This window comes from Dermacentor andersoni, chromosome 6 (assembly GCF_023375885.2).
Source record: "Dermacentor andersoni chromosome 6, qqDerAnde1_hic_scaffold, whole genome shotgun sequence".
NCBI lineage: Eukaryota > Metazoa > Arthropoda > Arachnida > Ixodida > Ixodidae > Dermacentor > Dermacentor andersoni.
Window position 1 is genome coordinate 54,853,698 of NC_092819.1, and position 27,786 is coordinate 54,881,483.

The window sequence follows — 27,786 nt, forward strand, 5'->3', positions numbered from 1 at the left end:
TCAATCTGTTGAAACAAGCGAGTCACGGTAGAGCTTGAGGCGGTTGAGGTGAACACTGTCGTGTCCAGGAGGTGACGTCAGCGGTTCGATGATGTAGTCACCGGCGACGTACTAAGTGTAACAATGCGACAATGTTCCGCAAAGCGGGGAACAAGTTTCGAAGAGAGGCCAGCAGGGTGCTTGAAAGCTGAGCGCGTCAGACTAAACCTCCTTTAGAGTAGGCAGGTGGTAGAGCGTGGGCGCCGTAGGACCTGTATGTACAGCGCTGCTGCTCGGAGGTGGTAAAATGGCGTGCTCAGTGTCGGCATACTTAGGCACGACGTGCAGCTGTGGAGGACACTCACGTACACTCTGAAGAATGTCGGGGCTGTAGGGCAGTGTGATAGGGTACCCAGCACCTCCACCAATTCTAATGAAATTTGTTGAAGACTTATACATAGCTGTGGGTTGCATGCTGTCTTCTAACTTTAGCGTCAGCCCCGGCTTTGTGTCATTGGCGATGCTGCTGCTGTTGGCGCTAGTCTTTCTTTTTATCACACAGGGTTTAGGATGTCTCGCCCCCTCCCTCTCCCGGCTCTGGATTGACTAAACCCCAAAGGCGCATATATATCAGAGAGTGCGCTAGGTTGGTTTAATAGTTAGTCCCATTAGAAATTGAATGACCCAGAACAGAAGATAGGCCAGGAATAAGGGTGTCGAAAAAAGTACACTCCTGAAAAAAAAAAGAAGAAAAAAGGTAGTAAGAAGGTAGTAACCGCGGCAGTTATCACCACCTTCGAGGGGCCTTTACTAAATTTTCACTACATATTTACTAACATGAGTGATCCATGCAAGTGCATGGAGGCTAAGTTATTAACCCTACTACCTCTTCTTGGACGTTGTATATATTAAGCCCTATCGTGACAGTCTTATGCAAAATATAGATAAGCTATGTTTTGCATATATTGGATTAACAGTTATGGGCTATACGCCGTCACGCACTCATGTGCATATAGCGCCCCACATAAAGTTAGGTTTGTAGCTTCGATTATTTATCCTAACACATAGCTACTCACCGGCACTAGCTGTGCTTCCCCAAGGTAGAGGTATAAATACTCCCGGAATGTATTTACGACGTACGTGTTGCGTAATGCCGTCGTTGTTGTTCTGTATGTGGGCTGTATGTAAACTCTTGTCGTTCACTATTCGTTCACGAATTTCTGCGCAGTTACCCGACAATACCATAATGCATCTATTCTTGACCATACTGTATCATAACGAATGAATGTAACAAAAAGGAATGCGGTTTCCATTTGTTTACCCAGTTATGATTTTACAATGGCATCTACCTTATATGATAGCCTAAATGGCGCTTATACACAAAATAATCCCGACTGTATCGCTGGTAATCATCTTGCAGTTGTGTTGGTAGGGGTTACAAAGTTTTGCAGTTGGTAAATGAGCATATCAGTAAAAGTCTGCAGTTTTTCCTTTTTTTTTGTGAGTCCCATTAGGGACGGTTGCTACCATTCTGAGCTAGTAAAGTTACTACTGCCACTATTACCACCTGCATTTGCTACCCAGGTAGTAAATATTGCGACAAAACATTTGCTGCGACCTTTTTTTTCCTAAGAGAGTAGGTTAATTAAAATACAAACGGAAGTTCAACGAGTATAGGAATGTGCATCGTGAAAAGCGCTCACGCATGCAGGTCTACGTAGCAATCATGCCGAAGAAGGCCGCGTAGGTGTTAATGACCCTCGTCAGGATTGAGCGGGCTCTGTTATGAGCTGCAAAAATGACAACGAATTGTCGGTATGGTCGCATACAAGGAATAGTTTAGAATACAGAATATAAAACTTTGTGAACAATGTCAACGTGCGATGGGCCGAAACGTCAAGTTTTCTTTCTTTCTTTTTTAATATAATTTTTCTCATCTCGGTCGGCGTAGGTATAGGGTAGGGTTAAATTGGGTCTAACGGGAAAGGTTGGAAACTACGGCTCAGGCTACTTCGTTTTACTTCTATACAATAAATTTTGTTTATTTGTCTTCTTTTTTCTTTCTTTCTTTTCGTGGAGGGTCTATGTCTTCAGGAGCGCTGTCACGTGTGCGCTTCGCCTTCGTAGCTTTTCTTCCTAATCGTCCCCCAAAAGTTGTCCCAGCGAGTACGTAGAATAACATTTGTTTTTCCTTCACGCAACAATCCCGCGCTCTATACCAGCTCTCCCATCGATCGCATTCACAGGGTGGTGACCTCCACGGGAACAGATTCCTCGTCGGCTTCGCCGCGGGCCACCAGTGCTGCGTCACTGCTCCGGAATGCTTTCCCTTCGCAGAAAACGCAGCGAGGCGAAGCAAACTTCGATCGCTCTTCTCCGACGCGCCAGGCACCCCCCTTCGGCTCGCGCTAATTTCACGGCCCCTCGCGTTATGGCACCGCTGCCAAGCAAGCCGCGGCCGAGGCCCGACGTTGTATGTATGTGTACCCGCGAGCGGAATTCCGGGCGTGACAGCCATCGGGAGCTGAAGGCAAGGCAGTCGGCCGCCCAACCGCGCGCATTTCGCGGGACGAACGGGTTGAGGCCGTGCGGCGCTGTCAGGGTCGAGGTGGGGGCCGCTCAAAACCAGAGATGGACGAGCGCGCTTTTGTTTATTTGTTTGTCTGTTCTTCACTGCTGGTTTGTTTGTGTTACGTGCACGCGCTAAGCCGGCTTCGGTGTCGGCGCGAGACATCGAAACCGCTTCACTGAGCGCTCGTTCTTTTTACTCGAGGGGTAATTTCTCTCTCTCACTCATTCAGTTACTCTCTTTCTCGCACCCCCTCTCTCTCTCTCTCTCTCTCTCTCTTAGGAGCATTGAGCGCGGGTTTGCCACTGACAAGTCGCGTTCCCGCTTCGCAATATGCCATTACGCGCGACTTCCTCCTTTTCGCCCTCTTTCACCGCGTTGCACTCGTGCGATGTGTCCGGAAGGCGAAAAGTGCGATGAGCCGGGACGGCGGGCTTTCGGGGAAACCAAAGGCGGAGGTGGGGGGGGGGGGGTGCGGCAAGTGGGGAGAGGCGTTCGGCGGTTGAGACTATTTTTGCCGGCTTGGTGAGGAAGCCATATAGTAGTAACGGCTTGCGCGGCGTTTCGAAGTCGCCGAAGAAGCCGCAGCGTTGGTGAGGCTGCTTAATAACGTTCAGCTCCATCCGGCTGGCAAAGGAACACGTCCTGTCGACGTGGATGGATCGACGGCCTATAGCCCAGTAATTTGTCCGCGTTTGTCGGCGTAATGTGGTGATACAGGAGGTGAACGCCGATTGAAGAGTTCACCTCCTGTATATATATATATATATATATATATATATATATATATAGCGCACTTTGACCCGTTCACTCAGGGTTATGTCACTCGCGCCTTAAGTCGAGTTGTGGGCTCTAGTTTGAGATCGAGCTAAACTTATCCTTTTGCGAGCGAGCCTGGGGAGGGTAGTCATTGTTTCTTTACTGTTGCTCTTTAAACTCAACTGATGGCTATGTGTCACCGTTCAAGCAATTTTGATGCCGTCACTATACCACGGTTTGCTCTAACTGCTTGTAGGAGCGAAAGTGCAGGTGATGTTTTGAACTGTGGCACTGACTCACTTTCCGTCAACGTTATTTTCCCGTCAACGTTATTTTACTGTCACGCAGCTTGGCGGGTGCGTTGCAACAGGACCGACAGTAGAAACACCGCGATGGCGTGGACAGGTGCGCGTCCATTATAATGCTGTGGCGATGGGTGTTATGTAACCGGAAAGTATTGTCGAAAGGAATGAATGCAGAATCTACGCCCGCGTACTGGCACCGTTTACATTTCTTTTCCTTTCGTGTGCTTTTGTGCATCGGTGCATGTGGACGTATCTATCATATATAGCTCCTCAGACACTTGATACACGAATACAGCTGAGAAAATTTCTCGATATTTTCTCAGCGTGTTTCGATCACCAATTTGTAGAGCAAACTCGTGCTCAATGTGTTCACTTTTAAGCACGGGAAAGTGCGGAGCGCGGGTGACTTTGTGCATGGACGTAGTGTATTTTTGAAAATGCCGTGATACAGTGGGGGTTCGCCGCACGATGACAAGCAGATAAATTTAAAGAAGGAAAGCGCATTCTAGAACTTTTTCTTTGGGATAAAGCTTTCATCGGAATTTCGACTCTCGTTTTACGACCCGTGAGCAGCGCGCTAGAACGGAATATCAGAACTTCCTAAATGTGCCACATTTGCAAACTCGAGCTTGGAGTCCATTACCCCCAAGAAGAAGACATGTCTTTTTATGGTCGTTCTTTTCGCAGCTTCCTGCGTGAAGGCGCTGGCTTCGCTCTTTTCCGTGTCTTTGAAGAAAAGAAAATTTATGGTCAAGGTCGGCCGTTAAAAAACAAAAAAGAAAAGAAAGCATGAGCTCTTCTCTTCCACACCATCTGAGACGCTTTCGCGGTCTCGCCCGTGTTCACGCCGTGGCATTTCTGACGTTTCCAGCGTTTAGGGGCAAAAGTGAGCACTTTAGACAAAGAAACGTCAGCGTCCTTCCTGTCCCACAATATTTTTTTTTTTTTGTTTTTCCATGAAGTGTTTCCTTTTCTTCCCCCAAAACGCTGGAAATGTCTCAAATGTCTAGCTTCCAAGTGGCGTCAGCCTTCTGCCCTAAGATGCGCCTTGCTTCTCCTCAAATGGTGTAGGCTTTCTTACTATATATATACATTCTGACGGGGCTTTCTAGCTTTGCGAAGCAGTGACGTGGACTTCGCACGTAACAACAGGCGCCGAGCTACGCGCGGGGAATACAATACAAATAGATATAAACAAGATGACGAGACAGGGGCTTAGTACTTGTGTTCGCACTATCTCACTCTCGACAACCCCCCCCCCCCCCCACCTCCCCTCCGTGCTTGGTGTTTCGGAGCTCCTCCGTAGACACGCACAAACAAAGGTTCTCGGCTTACGGCGGGGAGAATTTTTTTACCGTGCAAAGTGGTGACGTAGGCTCCGCTCTCCTCGAGAAACAACACGCTCGGAGCAAAGCAAGAAGGAAAAGACAAAGAAGAAAGAAGGTGGTGGCAGCTGGGGCGCGCTGACGCTGCACTTCGACGTCCTTCGCACTCTCGTAGGGACAAGAATGGAAACATTGCCGTCGCAAACCATATACAGAGCGACTGTTTGACGCCGCGAGAAATGCGCGCCGCCGTCGGAAACTGGGGCTCCTCTCGCTGATATAGAAATGACGCAAGACGGTTGCTCCCTCCGCAGCAGACGTCGAGACGCCAAGGCAAGCGATAGGCGATCGTATATCAGTCAATCTACAGGAGTCTAAGAAGGAACGAGGGAACAAAAAACGAGAAATAGACGTTGACCTCCAGGCTGCCTACTGCTAAGAACAAGAATGGGTCCGGAGTACGGGCAGGGGAGTTTAGCGATCCCAGGTTAGGTGAGCGGTTGTTTCCTTTTTGGATGTTCTTGGAGGAAGTGACGATGGCAGTGCTGCAGACAAGCGCGGGCAGTGATGCTTGCGAGAAGCAACACCGTTTGCCTGGTTGTAAACAGAGGAGTAAACATCGATGTTCAAGGCCCGTTCGCGTTCGTCGGAAGGGCGTTTCTATTTCCAGGACTGAGTCGCAAGTTTTACGTGCAAGCCGAGATGTCTTGATTTCCTGCCGTGAGGGTGACAGCAGCAATATTTTCTCATTGGCACTCGCAGTAATCCACCGTGCGCGTCTTTATATGCGCTGCAGAAATTCGTAAATTTCTTCCTTCTACATTTCGATTTGATGAAGAGATGTGAATATCAATTGTACACCTGACAGTGATAGATGAATTAGTTTTTGTTCACGAGCTTCACCGAAGGAAGCTCGCTCTATCTACAAAAACGACTAGAAAGCGAAGCAGTTTCATGTTGATATAAAATTCGACACGATAAACGTTCGCGTTTGGGCGCGTACATGAATGTTTAGAATGCGCTCACTCTCGTAATCCCTGCCAGATAACGGTAATTAGAGACGCTTTTCCCGGTCGGGCCTGTTCTTTGTATGATTTCGTGCCTTTTCCAGCGCGCTCAGTATAAATAAACTGGCCCAGCAATAAGCAATGATGGATATTAGGAAAGCACAAGCGGGCTTCTCCGCACAAAGAGGGTTGTTGTGGAGAAGTCAGCTTTCAAGGCGCCAGCTACACGCGTGCAGACGCTCTTGAAGTCGTGTTGAGGTTCGTGTACGCGCAGGCGCCGTCGTCTGTAAAACGGAGTGAAATCCTCTGCTGCGTATAGGGTAGTTAAATGTTAAAAGTCTAGGGTAGCTAAATGTTCTCTTCAATTGCTTACGTTTTCACTGCTGGAACACTTACGTGGACATGTGCACCAAATGTCCTGTCGCGTCCTTTAGCATGCACATCGATTCAAGCACGCTGACGCGAAATGCTTCTGCGGAAGCCCGCAAGCCGGAGGAAGGTTCACAAAAGAGGAAAGGGTCGGGTGGAAGACAATTTTTTTCCTTTCATGAACCTTCCTCCACCTTGCAGGCTTCCGTAGAATTGGTTTCCCGTGTTCCCTGTCCGTGTGCTTGAAAACATCGATTAGTTCGCCGTAGTGCTGCAACCTACTAGCCTCCTAATTAACTCAAATGGTAGAGCGACAGCTGCGGGGCGGGAGAGCGTTGGCTCCGGGTTCGATCCCTGGAGCAGGACGTATGTTTTTCTTCAACCGCGAAGCTTTCTTTCCGAAAAACCCCTATTGAGTTATTTACCTTTGTAGCTTCGTGGTATACAGACGGATGGATAAATTTTCTTTTTTGCTTTCACGCTCCCTGTGTGTACGTGTGTGCGTACGTTCTTATTTTCTCCCCTATTCACGTAATTTCTGTATATTCATTAGACAATCGGACGTTGCGTTAAAGCCAGCGACGAAAGTTTCCTGTATTTCCAATGTCATCAAATGAGTCGAGTCAAATCAAATCGGGCACGGCCTTGAACAACCTCCCGGCCTTTCCTTCTTAATCGTCCATACTGCCACGCAAACGCTTATCCAAGTCCGCTGTCATGGCCGAGGACGAAAATGCATCGTGATGCGCTCGTCGCCAGAGACACGTTATACGTGGCGTGAGTTATACGTGGCGGGAGTTATTATCTTGCACTGCCTTTTATTGTCAGATCAGCAGTGGAGGCTCTGAGGGCGTGCAGAACGTTGCGATAACGGACTCAATACCACAATCGGGACAGGTGCCCTCAAGCGAAGAATTAATAACAAAATTAGCGAAACTTCTTTTTTATTAGCTAATTATCGTACTACAATTAGTCGCGCGCGTAACGTTCACCTCTTCAAGTAATTCGATCGCGACGTGGCGGAATCGCGCCATCTAGCAAACGATGCATTTAATGAGTGTTTTCCAACTATAGTCCACTCGTGTGCACGCAGTGCAGCGGGAGCGCAAATTTCGTACCGACTGAGATAGATAGATAGATAGATAGATAGATAGATAGATAGATAGATAGATAGATAGATAGATAGATAGATAGATAGATAGATAGATAGATAGATAGATAGATAGATAGATAGATACATACATACGTGCATAGATAGATAGATAGATAGATAGATAGATAGATAGATAGATAGATAGATAGATAGATAGATAGATAGATAGATAGATAGATAGATAGATAGATAGATAGATAGATAGATAGATACATACATACATACGTGCATAGATAGATAGATAGATAGATAGATAGATAGATAGATAGATAGATAGATAGATAGATAGATAGATAGATAGATAGATAGATAGATAGATAGATAGATAGATAGATAGATAGATAGATACATACATACATGCATAGATAGATAGATAGATAGAGAGAGAGAGAGAGGCCGGGAGCAGTACGCTCGACAGGCGTATAGAATACGATTTGCGCGCAGGGACGAAGAGCGCAGCGGCTCATCAATCGACGAGCGGTGGGTGCGGAACGTCTTCCTCTTCGTCGTCGTTTCAATCGTCGTAAGTTTCTTCGACGCTCTCAGTCGGCACGACAGCGTGCTCGTTTTAGCCACCGCGCATTCGCCACCGCGCCACGGCTACGCGCGGCCTGCGTCCGCTCTATCAAGCACGACAGGAGCCGCGCCAGCGGGCGGCCCACACAAAAGCAAAGCCGCCTTCGTCGCCGCCATAAGTATATACGCTTAAAACGTGTACGACGACGCTATGCGGTATTTACGCCGGAGCGCTTTCTTTATAGTTTGGCGACCTGCGCGTGCGCGAGGGGATTCCCCCGCCTGACCTGAAAGTGTGCCGCGATATTATTTCGGGCGTAGCTCGAGTAATTGTATACGCCGACGCACTCCGCCCCGTGCATTGTCGCTCACGCGAAATTAGTAGGCTCTCCATCTCCGACTCTCCCCATCCCCCCTCCTCGCCCCTCAACGCACCACATCTCTCGCATTTTCGACTCGCTGTCACTTCCCGCTGAACCTCTCGCACCTTTCCATCGCTTAAGAGACAAACGAACGAGAAAGGAATTGAAACGAAACGCTTTCTCTCCTTTTCTGATGAAGTCGACCTATACGACGTCGTTGGCTGTTGCTTGGATTTTTTTTTATCCTTCGTGATGAACGCGTATGTTCTTGTACACACTTTCCTCGCCTCCCCCCCTCTCTCTCTTCATCCCAATACCCCTTCCTCCAGTGCAGGGTAGCAAACCGGACGTGCGTCTGGTTAACCTCCCTGCCCCTTTCCTCTCTCTCTCTCTCCGCACAATTCCCATTACAAGCGCGCGCGCGCCCTGGCGGCTATTCTGGTTTTCCACTCTCGAGGAAAAGACTGAGACGTGTGTCTTTGCCGGAACTAGCGGGCGGTTGCCCGGCGTCGCGCGGCGTTTTCTGAAGCAGCAGGAGAGGCGCATCTTGCCCAGGCTCGTCAGACATCGGGAGCCTCGATTCGCGCGCGCTGTCGCGGCAGCGGTAGGGCTGGTCCCGCGGAGCTAACGAAGCAACTGTCACGAAGAGTAATGAGGGGGGGCGACCGGCGAACAAAGCGCTGAGCGAGAGAAGGTAAGTAATTAGCCGGGAAAGAAGAAAAGGGACCCGGCGTGCACAATGATGCGACCGTTATATAATACGAGCGGAAGAAAGCAAGCAAGCAAGAAAGAAAGAGCTAAGGAAAGAACGAAGCGAGGAAATAAAGAAGAGTAGAGCTGGGAATGTCGGATAGCGGATCTCTTCCTTTGTCCTCGACGCCTCTTTTCCTCCCCTTTGTCGAAAACCTCGCTACGCGTTTTCCCAGCATTCAACCGTATACGTGTATATACGTGCTGTGTAGTGACGCTCGTTTGGCGGTGCCAAGTATGGCTAGAGTCTGTTTTTGGGTGGGGACAGGTGTTCCACATGAGGCGGTGGTATGTATGTAAGTGTCAGTGACCTCGAGATCACAAGCTGCGCCGACATTAAAGAACGCACAAGCGGCTTCAAAAGGGAGGCTGAAAAGAAACACTAAGTTTAGCTGAATTGCTAAATTATTTTTCCGTGGTACCGAATCGGTCGCTCTCGGCGGCACGTGAAAGCTTTTCGGCAAGCCCGAGACGAGGCGGAGAAGTAAGACGGCATGGCGACAACGTCCTTGCATTCACGTACGAGCTATCCGTGCCCAGGTGATAGGGGAAAAAATTGGCATCGAATCTATCGATCGAAATGAATTCGTATACGTTATAGCGCCTCCGATTTATATACACGTATAACACATCACAGATAGGAAAAATAAGCGCGCATACGAAGAGAGGTGGCCTATCGAGTATCAACAAGGGGCAGGTTCACGAAGGCTTTCACTCCTAAGTTCATGTTCTTCGCCATTCGCTGGCAGCTTCCGCTAATAGTACGTCAAATAACACGGTTCACTCGCACCTTCTCTTGAAAACAACTCCAGTGCCAAAGGATCTTAGTGAATACGGGCCAAGCTAACGCATGGCCATGTAAGTTCACGCATAATTCAATATGAGATTTTCGAAACTGAAATAAAAATATACTTTCGTGTAGAAGACAACAGTTTGCCACTAGAATACGTTCTTTCTTTCGCGAGTTATGTGAGAAACCTCACAGCTTTCTCCGTCTCTCTCAGCGCACGTTACTATAGACTGTTGCAGTCGCAGTGCGGAATTTTCTAACCTTTGTACGAGCATAGCATTAGCACCAAGAAAAAATTTTACTTTGAGCCAGTTACACAGGAGCAGGCGGCGTACGCGTACGCGTCCCGACCAGTTGTGTTCGACCGTTCCAATGTCGGCGTGAGGCACAACACAAACAAGTCCCCAGCCGCTTCCCAGAGAAGGGCGCTCGGGTCTGGACGCCACAGAACCCAGATGGTTAATCCATCCACGGTGGTGGCTGCCACGCGCGCGAGCGCAAGGAAAAAGTCTCTCGAATCGCGCCGGACAATCGGTTCGGAGCGTTCGGGTGAATCACCCCCCATAACGGACTCCGCGTGTCTGTGTGTCGGGATAGACGCCCGACAAAAGGGTGTCTCAGTCCGTTACCCCCGCAGTCCGAGAGCACACCGCCGCCGCCGCTGGGAAACCACCAACAATGCAGCCCGAATCCTGTGTACTAAATAAGGCAGAAGCGTCCCGAGGTACACACGTAGTGGAGGAAAAGGCCAGCCCCTCCTCTCCCTATATAAGCGCTCGCCGCAGCTTCCCACAGAGAGCGCGCCTTGCGCGGACAAACAAACAAAACGGGTTGGACAGACCGGTGGGAAAGGAAAAAGAAAGAAAGAAAGAAAGAAAGAAAGAGAAGGAAAGCAAGAAAGAAAGAAAGAAAGAAAGAAAGAAGAAAAGAAAGAAAGACGTAACGGGATGATGCAGGGGACGAACCAGTCAGTGGACGTGACTCAGTTAGTACTTGTGAAGCTCGGCGCCTTGCATTGTGTGTGCTCAAGAGAAAGGGAAAAAGGGGACTGAACTGGCAAGCACGTTGGAGAGCACGCGGTTTTTGTGCGCGCAATGCGTCTCTGCGCGGCAGCTATATGCGTTGCACGGCCGAAGGAGGCAGAGCTGGAGCGCCGGACGATGCTTCGCACTGATTAGTGCAGACAGGCTTACTGCTGACGAGAATTGTCGTGAAAGAAAAAAAAAAGAGAGAAAGATGCAGATGCAGGAAGAGGGGACGAACACCTTTTCCTCTGCGTGAGTCTCTCTCTCTCTCTCTCTCTCTCTCTCTCTCTCTCTTTCTCTCTCTCATTTTTTGTTGCGTTAATTCTAGTCGACAGTTGTGCAAGACCAACCAGTCTACCAGTTAGTCCATATTTAGACTATATTGCTGACTGCTAAATATGGGGGGGGGGGGGTTACAAAAGTAACAAGGCGACAGGTGGCTGGCTAACAACGAGGATGTCTGCAGTTCAAGAACGTTAGCTGTGCGAGAAACAACTGATATTGATAGTTAAGGACTCACGATTCGGTCAGTCGTTGAACTTTGTTGTACAACTGACCAAATCAAGGCGAACGTTCGATGCGATACTTTACTGGGAAATTTTGAACCAGACGACAGTGGATCCAAAGGAAACGTGTAACATGAGCTTAGAGATGCTTACGTATTCAGGTGCTTTCCAACGTAACGAAGCCCTCCAGTATTTCTTGAATATATGGAATTGAGTATCACGCTACAGAGCATTATATGAAATTCATGTTTATTTAAAGTCACGCAATGAGGGAACATCTTGAACTATAAAAAAACGACGACAGCCTTGCTAGTTGATGCAAAAATTCAGGTCATGACCGGAGGGATGTCCGTTACTTATCTGCTCTGTCGCTACATCCGTGTCATGCTTCAACGCGCAGAATGCAGGTCAATATATCTATTTTTTTCCCGCTGCAGCTGCTGTGAAAAGGTGCCTTGAATTTATTGCTTCTGGAGAAGCCGGTGACACAAAAGCTGCGCTCATTTCTAATGCCATCCAAGTGAACCAGTGAAGAATTGAGAAAAATCCGCATCTATAACGTACCGCGAGAATTCTAGATTTTCGTATTCTGAATCGAATGAATAAGGTAAGAGCCCTCGATATTCTGAACAAGATCAGCCCGTAACTCTCTATGTAGGCGCCGATATCCTCCTTCCAACCGAACCGGAATTTTCATGGAAACCAGAGAAAGTTGAACTACCCCTACCGGTTTTCACGAGGGGTTGCCAAAGCAGCGCATCCAGCATATTCAGCACTGAAGCAACTTGCTTACCTCAAAGCAGCTTCTGATGTATTATTAACGCCAACGACTCGGACAACGAGCCGTTTGGATGATATTCACCTCTCTCTCTCTCTCTACCGGGTTCAACGGGCATCTACTCATACATAAATGTTGTATCATTATCATCATTCATTCATTTTTTCACTGCAGAACGTAGCGAAATAGAGTAGCCGATGTTCTCCGTAGCACGATCTCTCCACAACTCATGCATAATAGAACAGAGCAGATACAAAGAGAGTGCTTTCCAACGCCCAAATTACTAGGAGCGTATCCCCGCAGCCCACGAGACGGCGATCTAGTTTGACGTGGCAGAAGCGATGGCGCAAAGCCACGTCACTTGTCTACGCCTATCACGTTCGACAGGTGACGCCTGTAGCCGACCCGAAGCGACGTGCACTCCTCGGAACATCGCTCCTCGTGCCTGCCTCGCTGGCGCGACACGTTCGGAGGCGAGTCAGTATTGACAGGGTCGTGAACGAAACGTGACGTCTCGGATGCGACACGGTGTACGATCGCATCAAGAAGCGTCTCTGCAAGGGGGGTCCGAGTACGTCGCCTTACTTTTTGAATGGCTCAGAGTAGGAGTACACGTGAAGTACGAGGTAGCTTCGTGTGTGCAGGACCAAACGTGTCAGCGGCCAGCACATATGGACCCGTGATTGACCAGGCTGGCGTGTGTATCTATACAGCCGTGAAACTCGGAAGCGTTTTATGTTTAGGCTATATACTCAAGGAGAGTGGGTTGGTAGGCTAGTTGGTAAGACATATTATTTTGTGAACCTAAACTGCGCTAGGGACGAAACACGAGACAGGCTAGGGACGAGAGGTAGATGAAGACAGGACGAACGCAGACTAACAACTGGTTTATTGAAATCGCAAATCACCAGTTGTTAGTCTGCGTTCGTCCCGTCTTCTTCTACCTCCGTGTCTCGTCCCCAGCGCAGTTTAACCTAACAAAATATAGGCTCTATACCTTTATATCTAACCTGGTCCAGCAGATGTATTGGGGCTCAGGTCACACATTACGCTCGTTCGAATCGTAATACACTTTCAGCTTGGTACACGTCTAATTTTCTCGATATGCCCTGAAGTTACTTATAGCACGTTTCAATCCTGCTTTGGTATTCTTAGTTCTTGAGATTACCATCTGCTTTCTCTAGGCGTCCACAACAATTAGAATCGGCACCTGAAAAAGGGTATAGAAAATATTCACTGGAGGTCCTCTGGCATCCTTAAGTCATTGGGCTGGCTTTTCTGAACTTCGGCGATTTCTTTTTTTGTTTTTTTTTTATCTAGCCGCAATGTACAATGTAGAATACTGGTTTGAAAAGGAAAGCGCATATAATAACAAACGTCTCTGTGCTCCCGAGTAGACCATCTCTGAAAAGAAATAATTAACCTGCTTATGTGTTCTGTATACCCTGCGCTCTGTTTAATAGAAATCGAATACGTTTTCAATGTTTCCTGCTTCCTCCTCCTATTACGAAGTGGTATAACCTTTCTGTATAAATTTCTGCGCGCACTTTAGTTCGTTCTTTTCCATTCTAAATAATCTGATCAATTCTTGATACAATCTGAATTTGACAAGTTTTAATCCGCCTGCTGTAATTATTAGATTTTTAGTAATTCTTAATCCTTTTGTTACTGCTCTGGTTCTCAATAATGATGTGAACAATAAGGGAATCATTTAGTAAAGCAATGAAGGGGGCTAGTTGGTGAACGTTCATGATTATATTGCGCTTAGTGTTGCACTGACAATCTTAAGTGAAGGACAGGACGTGTACGTATGTAGCGCAATCTACCAACTGTTTAATACTGTTAAAGAACGCGCTTATATACAAGGAGATATGGCGCGGGGGGGGAGGAAAATATAAAAAATATATGACAAGGTGACGACATGTGATCATACTTTGGGCCAAGCATACATCGTTCACTTTCACCCGTTCGCCTTGGCAAACTCGACCTCAGCTTCAATAAGCGCGATAGACGGAGTGCTTACGCACATCTCTTTTTCTTTAGCTATCGCAAGCGCCTCCCATATTTCTCGCTCCGTTTTTGTTTTTGATGTGCCAATGACTGTGGTGCTTTCTAGTAGCGGAGCGCATTTGCATTGTTTGCAGTGTGCAGCCAAATTGCTAGGTGCTGTGAACGAACGGGTGCAAGTGAACGACGTATGCCTGACCCAAAGCATGATCACATGTCGTCACCTTGTCGTATCTTTTTATATCACCCCCCCCCCCCCCCCACACGCCATATTTCCTTGTATATAAGCGCGTTCCTTAACAGTATTAAGCAGTTGGTAGTTTGCGCTAAGTACGTCCTGTCCTTCACTTAAGATCGTCAGTCTAACACTAAGCGTATAATCATGGAGTGAATCATATAATAACATCTTGCCTTTCTTTTGAAAGGCTTGTGTGCCTTTTTGAGGCTGAGTTCCGTATTCCCAAAACTTTTTTATAAGTGGAAGTGTTTTTTTAATGGCCATTGCTCGGACGCCAATCACTCGTGGCAATTATCGGCGTAATTAAGGAATTGATTGCTGTGGTGATAGCAAATCGTTAACGGCACCTTGCACGAGAAAAGTTTTTTAAATAAAGGGCACTGTATTTCAGTTATCATTGTCGCTACGCCCCCCCCCCCCCCCCCCCCGAATAAATGGCTCTGCGCGCGCGCGCTGCGAGCACTGCTCGAACCAATTATTATTATTATTTTTTGTAAAGAAAAGAGGGCGGTGTCCCATTTTTTTAGCGCATTTCACCGACGCCGAGGCGGACGCGTACGCCGAAAACGGCAGCGCACCGCCTTTCTGGCCGGCCCTGTGAAATATTGATTGGCCGCGCCGCACGCTTCGGCTGCCAATGTCGATGCGCCGTCCCCTAACTCCTCTCCCGCTCTTTCTTTCCTCTCACATTCCGCGCTTCTCCCCATTTCCCCCCTCGGCGTTCCCGATTCCCCAGCCCTCCCCCGGATTCTTTCATCCATCCTTCGCTCCTGCTTTATTTTTGAGGACCCACGACGGGGATATCGATCGATGAACGGGAGCGACAGCTATGGGATGCAGGAGGCAGACAGGCCGCCCGGAGAGGAGGCGAGAGATTGCTAAACACCCTCCCTCCCCAGCCAGCCTCCTCGCCCGGTCACCGGGCGCGTTCCCCCAGATGCGTCCCCCCTCCTCCTCAATCCCTTCTCCTTTCTCTCTTCCTTTTCGAGATGGGTTGCTCGCGAGTCGCAAGCTCACTGCCACGTGGATCTGTCAGTCGATATTACATCGCGCCTCCCTTTTTTTTTATTCTCTGTGCGTTTCCCCCTCTACCGCTTCGCTTGGCTTCCTCTTCTTGCTTTCCTCGACCACTCCGCGTGCGCCGTCTCGAGCTGTTTCTCCCGAATTCCCCATTCCCATCGCCAAGTTCAACGTGTATATATATATATATATATATATATATATATATATATATATATATATACAAGGAGCGGCCCTTTCACTCATATGGACTCTTTGTTCCCGGCTGCGTTCTTTCACGTATTCTTTTGTCTTTTCTCTGTCTCGTATTCTCCCGATAACTCCTGTCAGCTTTCGCATCGAGAGTGTCTAGCTAAGTTGTATAGCGTGGTAGCTGTGTACCCTCTGTCGAGCAGAGGGGATCTGAGAAGTTCCCTAAGAGAGAGGCCTATTGGCTTTCTTCGTCCTTGCTACCCTCCCCTCCCTTGACTCGAAGATGGTAAGGGTCCGTAAGTATATTCTTTCTTTCCCTTCCCTTTGCCCATTTGTGTTCTTCGGTGATATTTGATTTTGCTTTTAGGCTTGCTTTTTTTTAATGAACGAGTAGAGAAGAACTTTCGACTGAGCCGGTTCGGTGATCATGAATGACGGTGAGCATCGCAAACAGATGGTGCCAATGGAAGGACAGTGAGAACACCTTAGAAAAGGACTATAGCGCTTATGTTATTTTTTCTTATAGCGTGTTCTCTTCCCTTATATCCCATGTACCAAATTATTTGTATCAGCACGCACGCTTCATCCTTAATAACATGCGAAAACAGCAAGGTTGAAAGAACAGGACACGATAGAAACGGGAACTGAGGTAATGGGTGCGGGAGGCTGCTTAAGCGTAAGTGAAAGGAGAAAAAAAAAAGATCTGGCCCTGTGATCAAGAAAAAAGTTCTTACGCCAGAACTGTTCGTACACGAACTGTACGAGCTGTTCGTACGCATTATTCCTAGGACCATGCATTATATACCATGTTTATGTGCATATATGTATATATTGAGACCATTTTTTTTCTTTTTCACATTTTGTTCACTAGTGCTTTGCGGTGTGCCTTTTACCTTTGACTTGTGTTGTACCCCCTTTTGCTGTGTGTGTGGCACCCTTAATCTTGTACCCCACTCCTGCGATAACCCTCTTAGGGTTGCAGTATGTATAAATAAATAAATCAAAAATAAATAAATAAAACTGTCAGCTGATTGTGTTGTTGGATGCACCAGCGAACGCGGTCGGCCAAAGGCAAGCAGCTCTTACGAAACAAAAAATTCGCAAGGTGTTCTGTTCGTAAGAACCAATTGCCTCTGGCCGATCACCTTCGCCGATGGTGTGTCCAACAGCACGATCAGCTGGTAGTTGCTCTTACGAACATTCCTGGCGCAAGCACGTTTTGTGAGCACAGGCCCTGGTAGCAGAAAGATGAGCAGAAGTCTAAAACATTAAAAAAGATGCTGAGTTTATATGCTGAAAGTGGGACACGAAAGGAACAACACGAGGTTATCATCAATAAAGCGCCATGGTTCCGCTTATGCTAGTCCAATCCGTCCCATTTGTTTGAGTTGCTCGTCGCGTTCATGACTGGAGCAGGTTGAGCACGCGATGTTGGCTACAATACATTCCTAAAGGCAACACCTTACAAGTTATAAAGGTAGTATAAATAATACATTTCCTCAAACACCTCGTAAACCATTGCTAATCTGATGCTTCAGGGAGACGTTGCGCGCTCAGAAAGGAGGTGTAGTCTGCAGTGCTTGACGCCATATGTCAACCCTAATCTTCGGTATAATGCTAACTCGTAATGTGACAGGAACAGAGAGAGAGAGAGAGGGGGCTCTGCAATATACGGCTTAGTATTCTACCCTTCATCACAGTTGACACGTAACGTCAAAACCCTGCAGACTATACTTTTTATTTAAGTTCAGATGTCTTCCTGACGCGTAACAACAGCCACCCTCTTAGGATAATTGCACGGATAAGTCCCAGACATACCATATTTATTTCTAGCTATAGCTGGTGCGTTTCTAGCTCTCCGGGTGCGTCGATGTGTACGGTTACTGCGCGTCTGTATGGGGAGGAGCGCCCGTCACGCTTCCCGTCGCCTCCCCCCCCCCCCCCCCCTTTTGAATTCTTGTTACTCTTTCATCTTCGATGAAGGCAGTCGCTCCTAGTTTGCTGAACTGGGAGTGGCGCGCGGCGCATTTTAAACAGGAAAAAAAGGGGGGGGGGGGGGGGGGTGTCAGGCAGCCAAGTGCGTCGGAGTCGCTGGCGTTGCGTTTGTTACGCCGGCGCCGGATTGGACGTCGGCGAGTTAATATATGCACGCGCTATGCAGATGGCAACGCCGCTTCGCGAGCGAAGGGGAAAACAAACGAAGAGGGAGCATGCGTCGGCCAGAATGTAAAATAACGGAACGTAGACAAACGCCGGTGAGGGTAGGGATGCGTGGAGGGGGGGGCAGAAGCGAGCGTCGCCTGAAAGGTGGCTTCTTGCCAGCAGTGAAGGTTTCTGGCTTTGGTGCGCATAGTAATGCGTTAGCGTTAGGAGTGTCGAAGTGGAAAAAAGTATGTGTGTGAAGTGGGGGAGGCCGGTCAGTCACGTGGTAGAGGATAGAGAGAGCATGGGAGAGCTTAGAAGAACGTATATATATATATATATATATATATAATACAGGGTGATCATTTTTAAGTTACGTGGAATTTTTAAATATAGGATGTTGCAGATAACTTAATTCTAGTCCGCGAGCTGGATTAATCAGAGCGGCGGACATCACTTGCGAGAGAAATCGAAACGCATATGCAACTAATTAAAAACAATCCACTAATTTTCTTTTAAGTTAATTACTGTACGGCAAATATTGCAGTTTACGAAGTGTAGCCGAAGAGTTGTTCGCGAAGCGCAGTTGTCCCCTCTTTTGTGTCAGTACCCCGTAATTGAATATATACACGAATGAAAGCATGTTTTTAGATAAGTTTTAGATTTATAAATTAAGCGTAATTCCCTTTATCTTCAGTGTTCTCGCACGTGCGCGTTCACATATTCAGTGTCCCTCTTTTTTCGTTCCCTTCTCCTCGTGGCTATATAATCAGCCACCCGTAATTTCAATAAACAGTTGCAAGTAGCGCCTTGTCCTGTCTGTATTTCTTCTTGTGTGCCGTCACCATTGGCACTTCACCTATTGAAAGCTATGCACCAACTAGCCCCACAACGTGTTTTACAGCCAATACGGGCCCTGTTTGTTCACAGATGTCTGCTCAAATACGCTCTTTTCACTCCAAATCACGCCTCTCAACGACCTTTACCGCATGGTACTAACGCACCGATGCAAAACAAATATTTAAAAAAGAAACTGTTTTAGCGCGGGGCGTCGCAGTCGAGTAACGGCCTGTACAATACGGCTTTCTAATCCAAGCAGGATACATATATTCGCAACAATAACATTTCTTACTCTATAGAACCATTCGTAAGAATTGATGCTAGCCAATAAGTGATGTCAGGCATATCATTAGCGAATTAGCAACCAGCTTACGAAGACTAGCACTGACCAGCGAAAGGCTTTGTGAATTTGGCTCCTGTAACAGTGTCCTCAGGGCACGAAGATTTAATACAAGCCTAATATCTGGGGCCCGTATGTCCATAAAAAACATCTCACGTTAGAGTTGTTCGAGAGAAATACATCAGAAAATCCTGGTGTTGGACATATCATTCGCGAAGGCGCCAATGGCAAATTGCCATTGGCAAAGAATACTGATATACGACAAATGATATCGCACAAAAGAAATGCTTTCTAAATTGGGATTTTTGTACGTCCCCGAAAATTTTAGAGTGAGAAGCGCTGTTTTCTGTTACCCCGCATTTGGCCTATATGGGCCTGTATTATTCCTTTCTTTCTTTCTTTCTTTCTTTGTTTCTTTCTTTCTCTCTTTCTTTCTTATTTTCTTTCTTTCTTTCTCTCTTGCCTTCTTTCTTTCTTTCTTTCTCTCTTTCTTTCTTTCTTTTCGGGGTGAATGGTCCGTTCCGCTTTCTTCTGAGACGGCACCGCCGCAAGGGCCCGAAATGGCGGTAGTGCCATTCATGCATCCCCGTTTCAACCTGTCATCGAGGCTGCTCCGTGAATTAAGCGTCCTTCTTTCGCCCCGCCTAGTGTGTTGGGGTGTGTGTGTGGTGGGGGGGGGGGGGAGAGAGCTTGCACCTTTTGTGGCCTCCCTGTAAGGTCGCTCTGATTGTTCGTGTGCTTAAGTGTCACGAATCGGGCCACGTGCGGTGTGTATAGAGAGGGGGTTCACTCCCCCCCCCATGTCAGAGGGGCAACCGTTTCTGTATTATGTGGGGTCACGGACCGCGCGGTTTTCGGTGACGCGTCGCGGCAGAGGCCAGGCGGGCGAGTGCCGATTCCGGGAAGTCGGTATTGTGCGCAAGGGGTTGGCAGTCTGCCGACGGTCGCACGAGTCTGCACAGTCCTGCCTGGAAAGGGACCGCTGTACGCGGTATCGTGGGTCTGCCGCCCGAGTGCCTGACTAATTGGAGGCGCCGGCGAGGTTAAGAAGGGCTTAGCAAACTTGACCCCGTGCCGCATATACGGAGAAGGAATCTATTCTTCTACGCGTCCGGAACGAAATCGCCAGCCGTGTTGTTGGGTGCGACTGCCTGTGGGGTGTCGAAGGTCAGCTTACAGTGCACGCTGTAGGGGTGCGGTGTACACGTGAAGAGTGCATTCGGACGGCGGCGTCTTGTAAACACGCACTCGGAGAACTTTGTCTTGTAGACAATAAGTTTGAAGGACAAGGAGGGCCATCCGTCTCCCACACGACCAAACTTTGAGTACAGCGGCACTACGTGGTGTCGATGCCCCTGCTTCCGAGACATTTGCGGCCTAGACGCCGTTGGGATTTGAGGCGGTCTAGCGATAACTTGTTCGGGCCTGGCGTGTTTTGCTGAGCCCGTCACTAACTACGAAGAAACGAGAGGGCAACGGAGTTTTGGGGAAAAAGGAAAAGAGCTTTGTTTTCCAATATGTTTATTTTTAAGAGTAAGCCCATCCCTCTGGGTTGTGGCTTAACAAACGGTTGACTCTGATTGGCAACTGAACCTGTGGGACGGGCCAACGGCCCTACCGCCTTTTTTTTCTTTGTATATTTGGGCTATAAAAATCGGGACGACATGCTGTCCCTCAGACTGGGCTGAAATCAGGATTGCTGATAGATCAGTGAGCCTCCGTACTATGTACGTTAAAACGAGTCTGGGCTCTAACAGTCATTGAGACAGTCGATGAGTGAGACTTTGTTTCTCAATTGTTCATGTTTGTAATGTATTTGTTTTACCTGCCATGTATATAGAAAAGTTCAACTATAAATATTTCTTGTACATCTGATCTGCATCATTTCCTGCCTGCGTTTGATCAACAACTGCCGATCATCGTCCGAGAAGCTTCAAGTTCCAGTAATGTTTCGTTCGTTCTCTGTCCTCGCTTCACCGCTGGAACTTGAAGCTTCTCGGACGATGATCGGCAGTTGTTGATCAAACGCAGGCAGGAAATGATGCAGATCAGATGTACAAGAAATATTTATAGTTGAACTTTTCTATATACATGGCAGGTAAAACAAATACATTACAAACATGAACAATTGAGAAACAAAGTCTCACTCATCGACTGTCTCAATGACTGTTAGAGCCCAGACTCGTTTTAACGTACATAGTACGGAGGCTCACTGATCTATCAGCAATCCTGATTTCAGCCCAGTCTGAGGGACAGCATGTCGTCCCGATTTTTATAGCCCAAATATACAAAGAAAAAAAAGGCGGTAGGGCCGTTGGCCCGTCCCACAGGTTCAGTTGCCAATCAGAGTCAACCGTTTGTTAAGCCACAACCCAGAGGGATGGGCTTACTCTTAAAAATAAACATATTGGAAAACAAAGCTCTTTTCCTTTTTCCCCAAAACTCCGTTGCCCTCTCGTTTCTTCGTAGTTAGTGACGGGCTCAGCAAAACACGCCAGGCCCGAACAAGTTATCGCTAGACCGCCTCAAATCCCAACGGCGTCTAGGCCGCAAATGTCTCGGAAGCAGGGGCATCGACACCACGTAGTGCCGCTGTACTCAAAGTTTGGTCGTGTGGGAGACGGATGGCCCTCCTTGTCCTTCAAACTTATTGTCTACAAGACAAAGTTCTCCGAGTGCGTGTTTACAAGACGCCGCCGTCCGAATGCACTCTTCACGTGTACACCGCACCCCTACAGCGTGCACTGTAAGCTGACCTTCGACACCCCACAGGCAGTCGCACCCAACAACACGGCTGGCGATTTCGTTCCGGACGCGTAGAAGAATAGATTCCTTCTCCGTATATGCGGCACGGGGTCAAGTTTGCTAAGCCCTTCTTAACCTCGCCGGCGCCTCCAATTAGTCAGGCACTCGGGCGGCAGACCCACGATACCGCGTACAGCGGTCCCTTTCCAGGCAGGACTGTGCAGACTCGTGCGACCGTCGGCAGACTGCCAACCCCTTGCGCACAATACCGACTTCCCGGAATCGGCACTCGCCCGCCTGGCCTCTGCCGCGACGCGTCACCGAAAACCGCGCGGTCCGTGACCCCACATAATACAGAAACGGTTGCCCCTCTGACATGGGGGGGGGAGTGAACCCCCTCTCTATACACACCGCACGTGGCCCGATTCGTGACACTTAAGCACACGAACAATCAGAGCGACCTTACACGTCCCTCCTAAAGAGTATACTGGGCTCACAATGTTCCCAGCTATACTACAAGAGCCAAAGGGCGCTGTATCCTAGAATTTAGGCTCTGAAAGTTCCGTCAAAGAAAATTGACATATTCTGCCCAACACGGGTGCTGCGGAGTCCGTAAGGAACAGGAAAATGAACTGAAAGGACCGAGAAAAAAAACAATTTTCTCACAGCGATAAAAGAAAAGGGCGAAAGATCAACACATTCATGGCAGTGAGCATGCAAAAGAAATACTCATGTATGTACAGTAACACTCCAACGCACTGCACGGCACAACAGCAGAAAAGTGACATATGCAGGTTATATACATATATAGTATGTCCAGTCTTATAACCCTCACACACATGGACGACAACAACCACAAAAAGTTTGATCAAGGCTGAACTGTCCCACGCACACGTCCTTCGGGTGAACGGGAACATTCACGCCTGTCCCAGCTGGCATGGCTGTTTTTGTCTATCCTTTCTTTTCTGCTCTTTACTCGATTGGCTCCCATGAACGATTCGAGAGCCTTGATAATGCATCAGCATTGGCGTTACATGTTCCTTTCCGGTGACGCACCGTTACATTGTAGCGCTGTAGTGAAAGCGCCCATCTTGCTAACTTGGCCCCCTGCGGGGTGCTGGTTGTCAAATATGACAATGGGTTATGATCAGAGACAACATTCACCACTGCTCCGAAAAGCCAGTAGTCGAATTTCTTGAGTGCCCAAATAATAACAAAGGCTTCTCTCTCTATAGTCGACCAGCGCGCCTGTGTCGGGTTAAAGCGATGGCTAGCAAAAGCGATTGGCTTTTCTTTTCCGTCCGCTGACATTTGAGCTAAACAGGCACCGGCCGCCGTCGCCGACGCATCAGTGAATAGCCAGTACGGCTGATGAGGCTCAGGAGTGTTCATGGCGACAGCCTGACAGAGAGCTAATTTCAGACTGTCGAACGCGCACTGCGCTTCTTCCGACCGTGGAATTGAATTAGGAACCCCTCGCCTTGTCAAAGCTGTAAGCGGACTAGCCACGTCGGCGTAGTTTGAGACATAGTCGCGATAATACCCACAAAGCCCCAACAGACTTCGCAACTCTTCTTTTAATAGTTCGGGAACTCTGTAAGGAAACGTCCTCTTTGGTTTACATCCTTCCTCCAGCTCGATGCGGTGCCGCCCTACTTGGGCCCTCCCAGGCTTTCCGTCAAAGACACAATGATGTTTCTCAAATACCGCCTCGACTTCCATGCGCGCATCAGACACCAAATGAGCTAGCTTGTCTTCAGTCATTGCGTGCTCGCTCGCTGAAGTGCATACAGCTTGTGGCGCATATTCCACCTGACCAAATTCTCCGTCTTCCTCGAACACTACCCCCGCATGATTCACTCTAGCGTAGTACGGCCTGAGTCGGTTAGCGTCCACTACCGAAGTCTTTCTGTCATTTATTTGCAAGCGATACGCCCAAAGAACAAATGGGATGAGCTTGTCCCAGTTTCTTCGGTCCCGCTCCATTACATGATACAGCATATTTTTGAGGACTCTGTTCCATCTCTCAACTACTCCGTTACTCTCAGGGTGTTCGGCAGTGGAGAACCTGGGTGAACAGCCCAGTTTTTCTAACATTAACCGTGTCAGTTGAGATTTAAAGTTAGTATCTTGGTCTGAACAGATCGTTTCCGGCACTCCAGTACGACTGAAAATTTCCAGTAAAGCCTCGCATGTGTCCCTCGCTGTCAGGGATCGGAGCGTGACTACCTCATTGCGTCTTTCTTCTGGTAGGACCAGTTGTCTGACTTTGACTCCCGCTGGAGAATCCCAATGGTACAAAAGTCTGTCTGACACGAACATGCCAGCTTTGTCGTTTCCCGCATCATTCCAGGCCCTTTTTAGGCTTTCGTCGGCAAGCTGAGCCGCTCGAAATTCCTCCCGCTGACTGGGCACCCCAGTGACATCTGGTATGAAACTATTCTCTTGCAATTTAGGGATTTCATCTGTCGTTTCTTCGCAACTTAGACCGCAGTCTGGTTCAGTGTTATCGACCATTTCGACTGATCGGACCCCAACGGAATTGGCTACCCGCGGAATATTTTCTCGTCCAAACTCCTCTTTTTCCTGCGCCTGTAGTAGTTCCCAATCTTCCTTTGACAGCAGGCAGTCAACCCCCTCTGCAAGTTCGTCTGTAACCGCGCACACCAGATCGATCCTCTGCGGTTGTATCGAAGCCCCCAGGCGATGCATGCCTACGGGCAGCGTAGCTAGGTTAGCTCGAACACTGTTTCCGAATGCCGACTCGAGTCTTATTGTTCTTGATGACTCCTGTAAAACGACGGGCAACATACTTTTACGGACGACCGTTATCTCACTACCTGTGTCCAACACAGCTTCCGTTGCTATATCCCCGCACATGATAGGGATAATGTCCAGCTTTGATCTCCCTGAACTAGCATTTTGAGCTAAGACTTGTACTCTAGCACTTAGCACCCTTTCTTGCTCTGGTGGAGGTTCTTCACTTACAACAGCAACCTTCTGTACCCTTTGTTTTTGCACAGTCGGCGCCTTCCCCTGCGGTTCTTTATCTGAAGCTTTTGGGCAGTCTCTGGCTAGGTGACCCTGTATATGACACACGTGGCATTTTAAATTTGTCCTCTGCGGGCCAGCTAGTTTTGCGTGCTGCGGCAATGAGGCTGTTGCGGCTGGCTTAGTTGCTCGTCCTTTCCCTTTAGCTTGCTCGAAAGTCTCGAGCACTTTCGCCACCTCCACTGGCTTAAACCAATCTTCGCCCTCCCGCAAAAGAACATATTCAAGGGCTTCTGAGCCTATACTGGCTTTCATACGGTCAGCGACCATAAGCTCCGTCATAGCTTCTTTTGTGTTTGCATTTCGAGATTGAAGGTAATAGGCCAAGTAGGTTCTAGTGCGGGACGCGAACTGAGCCCAAGTTTCCTCCTTTCGTTTAGATGCCTTTTCAAACCTCTCCAAGTATTTAGCTGGCGTAAGCTTAAGTTCATCTAATACCGCCTTCTTTACAGTCTCATAATCTGTACATTCCTCGTCGTTGAGGCTACGCAACAGATAACGGACCCGCTCGGTCAGCGCAGGCATGATCAAATGTACCCGGCTGTGTTCTGGTACTTGAAAAGATGAAAACAACTTTTCAACCTCATCAAACCATATCGGAACGTCAGCGTCACACGGCAACCGGTATGCCTTAAGCACTTTAGCACATTGTGATATTCCATCCGTGCTGGCACGGCGGAGATCACTTCCTTCCGACACCGAAGGCGGCCTGCCCGACTGCTCAAGCTCCACTCTCCGTAGAGCAATGCGCTCGCACTCTAGCTGTAGGCGCACCTTTTCTAGCTCCATCTCCAGGCGTCTCACCGCCATGGCCTCTGGATCTGTCGTGCTCGGAGCCTGCGAAGCGCCTTGCGTCTCACTATCCATTTCAGTATCCGACGTCTCAGACTCGGTCTCTCCGACGCGTTGTAGTTCCTGCCGTCTCTGACCCTCTCTTTGTTCAGATGCCGTATCAATGTTTACGTCAGCCTCAATCAAATTTGCTGTTCTGCGCGTGAACACCATTAACCTCACTGAACAACAGCCATGCCAACCTAGACAAAACGCAAGGAATCCCGCTCACCCGTTGCTGCTGGGGGCGCCGCCTGACGTCCTCGTCCAGATGAATTGCAACCGTTGCGGAATTGGCTGGTGGCCCTCTGTTGCCTTGCGCCTGGCTCGCTGCTCGTTGTGGGGCTTGCCGATCCTGTCGTGCTGCGCCAGTAATGTTTCGTTCGTTCTCTGTCCTCGCTTCACCGCTGGAACTTGAAGCTTCTCGGACGATGATCGGCAGTTGTTGATCAAACGCAGGCAGGAAATGATGCAGATCAGATGTACAAGAAATATTTATAGTTGAACTTTTCTATATACATGGCAGGTAAAACAAATACATTACAAACATGAACAATTGAGAAACAAAGTCTCACTCATCGACTGTCTCAATGACTGTTAGAGCCCAGACTCGTTTTAACGTACATAGTACGGAGGCTCACTGATCTATCAGCAATCCTGATTTCAGCCCAGTCTGAGGGACAGCATGTCGTCCCGATTTTTATAGCCCAAATATACAAAGAAAAAAAAGGCGGTAGGGCCGTTGGCCCGTCCCACAGGTTCAGTTGCCAATCAGAGTCAACCGTTTGTTAAGCCACAACCCAGAGGGATGGGCTTACTCTTAAAAATAAACATATTGGAAAACAAAGCTCTTTTCCTTTTTCCCCAAAACTCCGTTGCCCTCTCGTTTCTTCGTAGTTAGTGACGGGCTCAGCAAAACACGCCAGGCCCGAACAAGTTATCGCTAGACCGCCTCAAATCCCAACGGCGTCTAGGCCGCAAATGTCTCGGAAGCAGGGGCATCGACACCACGTAGTGCCGCTGTACTCAAAGTTTGGTCGTGTGGGAGACGGATGGCCCTCCTTGTCCTTCAAACTTATTGTCTACAAGACAAAGTTCTCCGAGTGCGTGTTTACAAGACGCCGCCGTCCGAATGCACTCTTCACGTGTACACCGCACCCCTACAGCGTGCACTGTAAGCTGACCTTCGACACCCCACAGGCAGTCGCACCCAACAACACGGCTGGCGATTTCGTTCCGGACGCGTAGAAGAATAGATTCCTTCTCCGTATATGCGGCACGGGGTCAAGTTTGCTAAGCCCTTCTTAACCTCGCCGGCGCCTCCAATTAGTCAGGCACTCGGGCGGCAGACCCACGATACCGCGTACAGCGGTCCCTTTCCAGGCAGGACTGTGCAGACTCGTGCGACCGTCGGCAGACTGCCAACCCCTTGCGCACAATACCGACTTCCCGGAATCGGCACTCGCCCGCCTGGCCTCTGCCGCGACGCGTCACCGAAAACCGCGCGGTCCGTGACCCCACATAATACAGAAACGGTTGCCCCTCTGACATGGGGGGGGGAGTGAACCCCCTCTCTATACACACCGCACGTGGCCCGATTCGTGACACTTAAGCACACGAACAATCAGAGCGACCTTACACTCCCCTTGCGTAAGAATTGCGCGCACAATGCACTTGCGCACGTAACAGGTATACCCTGTAGTGCAAGGTGCGGTGGATTGTTGCTGCTGCGAGGGCGCATGCTTCTTTTGTAGACGCCGAGTCACGGCTTCTTGACTTCCCTCGGCTCGCGTGCTTGCTCCTTGCGTGAACATTGTCCCGTCGCTTGTCAGTGGTCGTATACAGGCGTTCGTGGTTTTGTGAGAGAACGCTGCTGTCGCAGTGAGTGAAAAATTGCTGAAATATTCTGTTTTTCTGTATGCTTAAGCGTCAAATGGCTCGTTGAGCGAAATGAGGTGGTGTCTGTCGTCTGTAGCGGCTAAACGGCAGGATAAATTCCTCATTGGCTGCGACGCTGCGTCACGAACGCGCCAAGACGGAACATGCAGGTTTATGTATGTATGTATGTATGTATGTATGTATGTATGTATGTATGTATGTATGTATGTATGTATGTATGTATGTATGTATGTATGTATGTATGTATGTATGTATGTATGTATGTATGTATGTATGTATGTATGTATG

The 27,786-nt window shown here is 48.5% G+C and overlaps 1 protein-coding gene across 1 annotated transcript; it reads right to left on the reverse strand.

The window, feature by feature from the left end:
- On the reverse strand, positions 1-27,136 carry LOC140219062 (uncharacterized). The gene is made up of 2 exons (XM_072288928.1): positions 23,986-27,136; positions 1-111 (listed from the first exon to the last, which is right to left on the reverse strand). The coding sequence occupies exons 1-2, from the start codon at positions 25,771-25,773 to the stop codon at positions 1-3; spliced, it is 1,899 nt and encodes a 632-aa protein (XP_072145029.1). The 5' UTR covers positions 25,774-27,136.
- Positions 27,137-27,786: the final 650 nt, after the last annotated feature.

What these genes read in the sequence shown, in the direction of transcription:
- LOC140219062 (XM_072288928.1), bottom strand. Translation starts at nt 25,773, where the DNA reads ATGGTGTTCACGCGCAGAACAGCAAATTTGATTGAGGCTGACGTAAAC. An exon ending in ATTCTCCAGCGGGAGTCAAA is followed by an intron (nt 112 to 23,985) that starts GTCAGACAACTG and finishes TGTTACACTTAG; the next exon opens with TACGTCGCCGGTGACTACAT.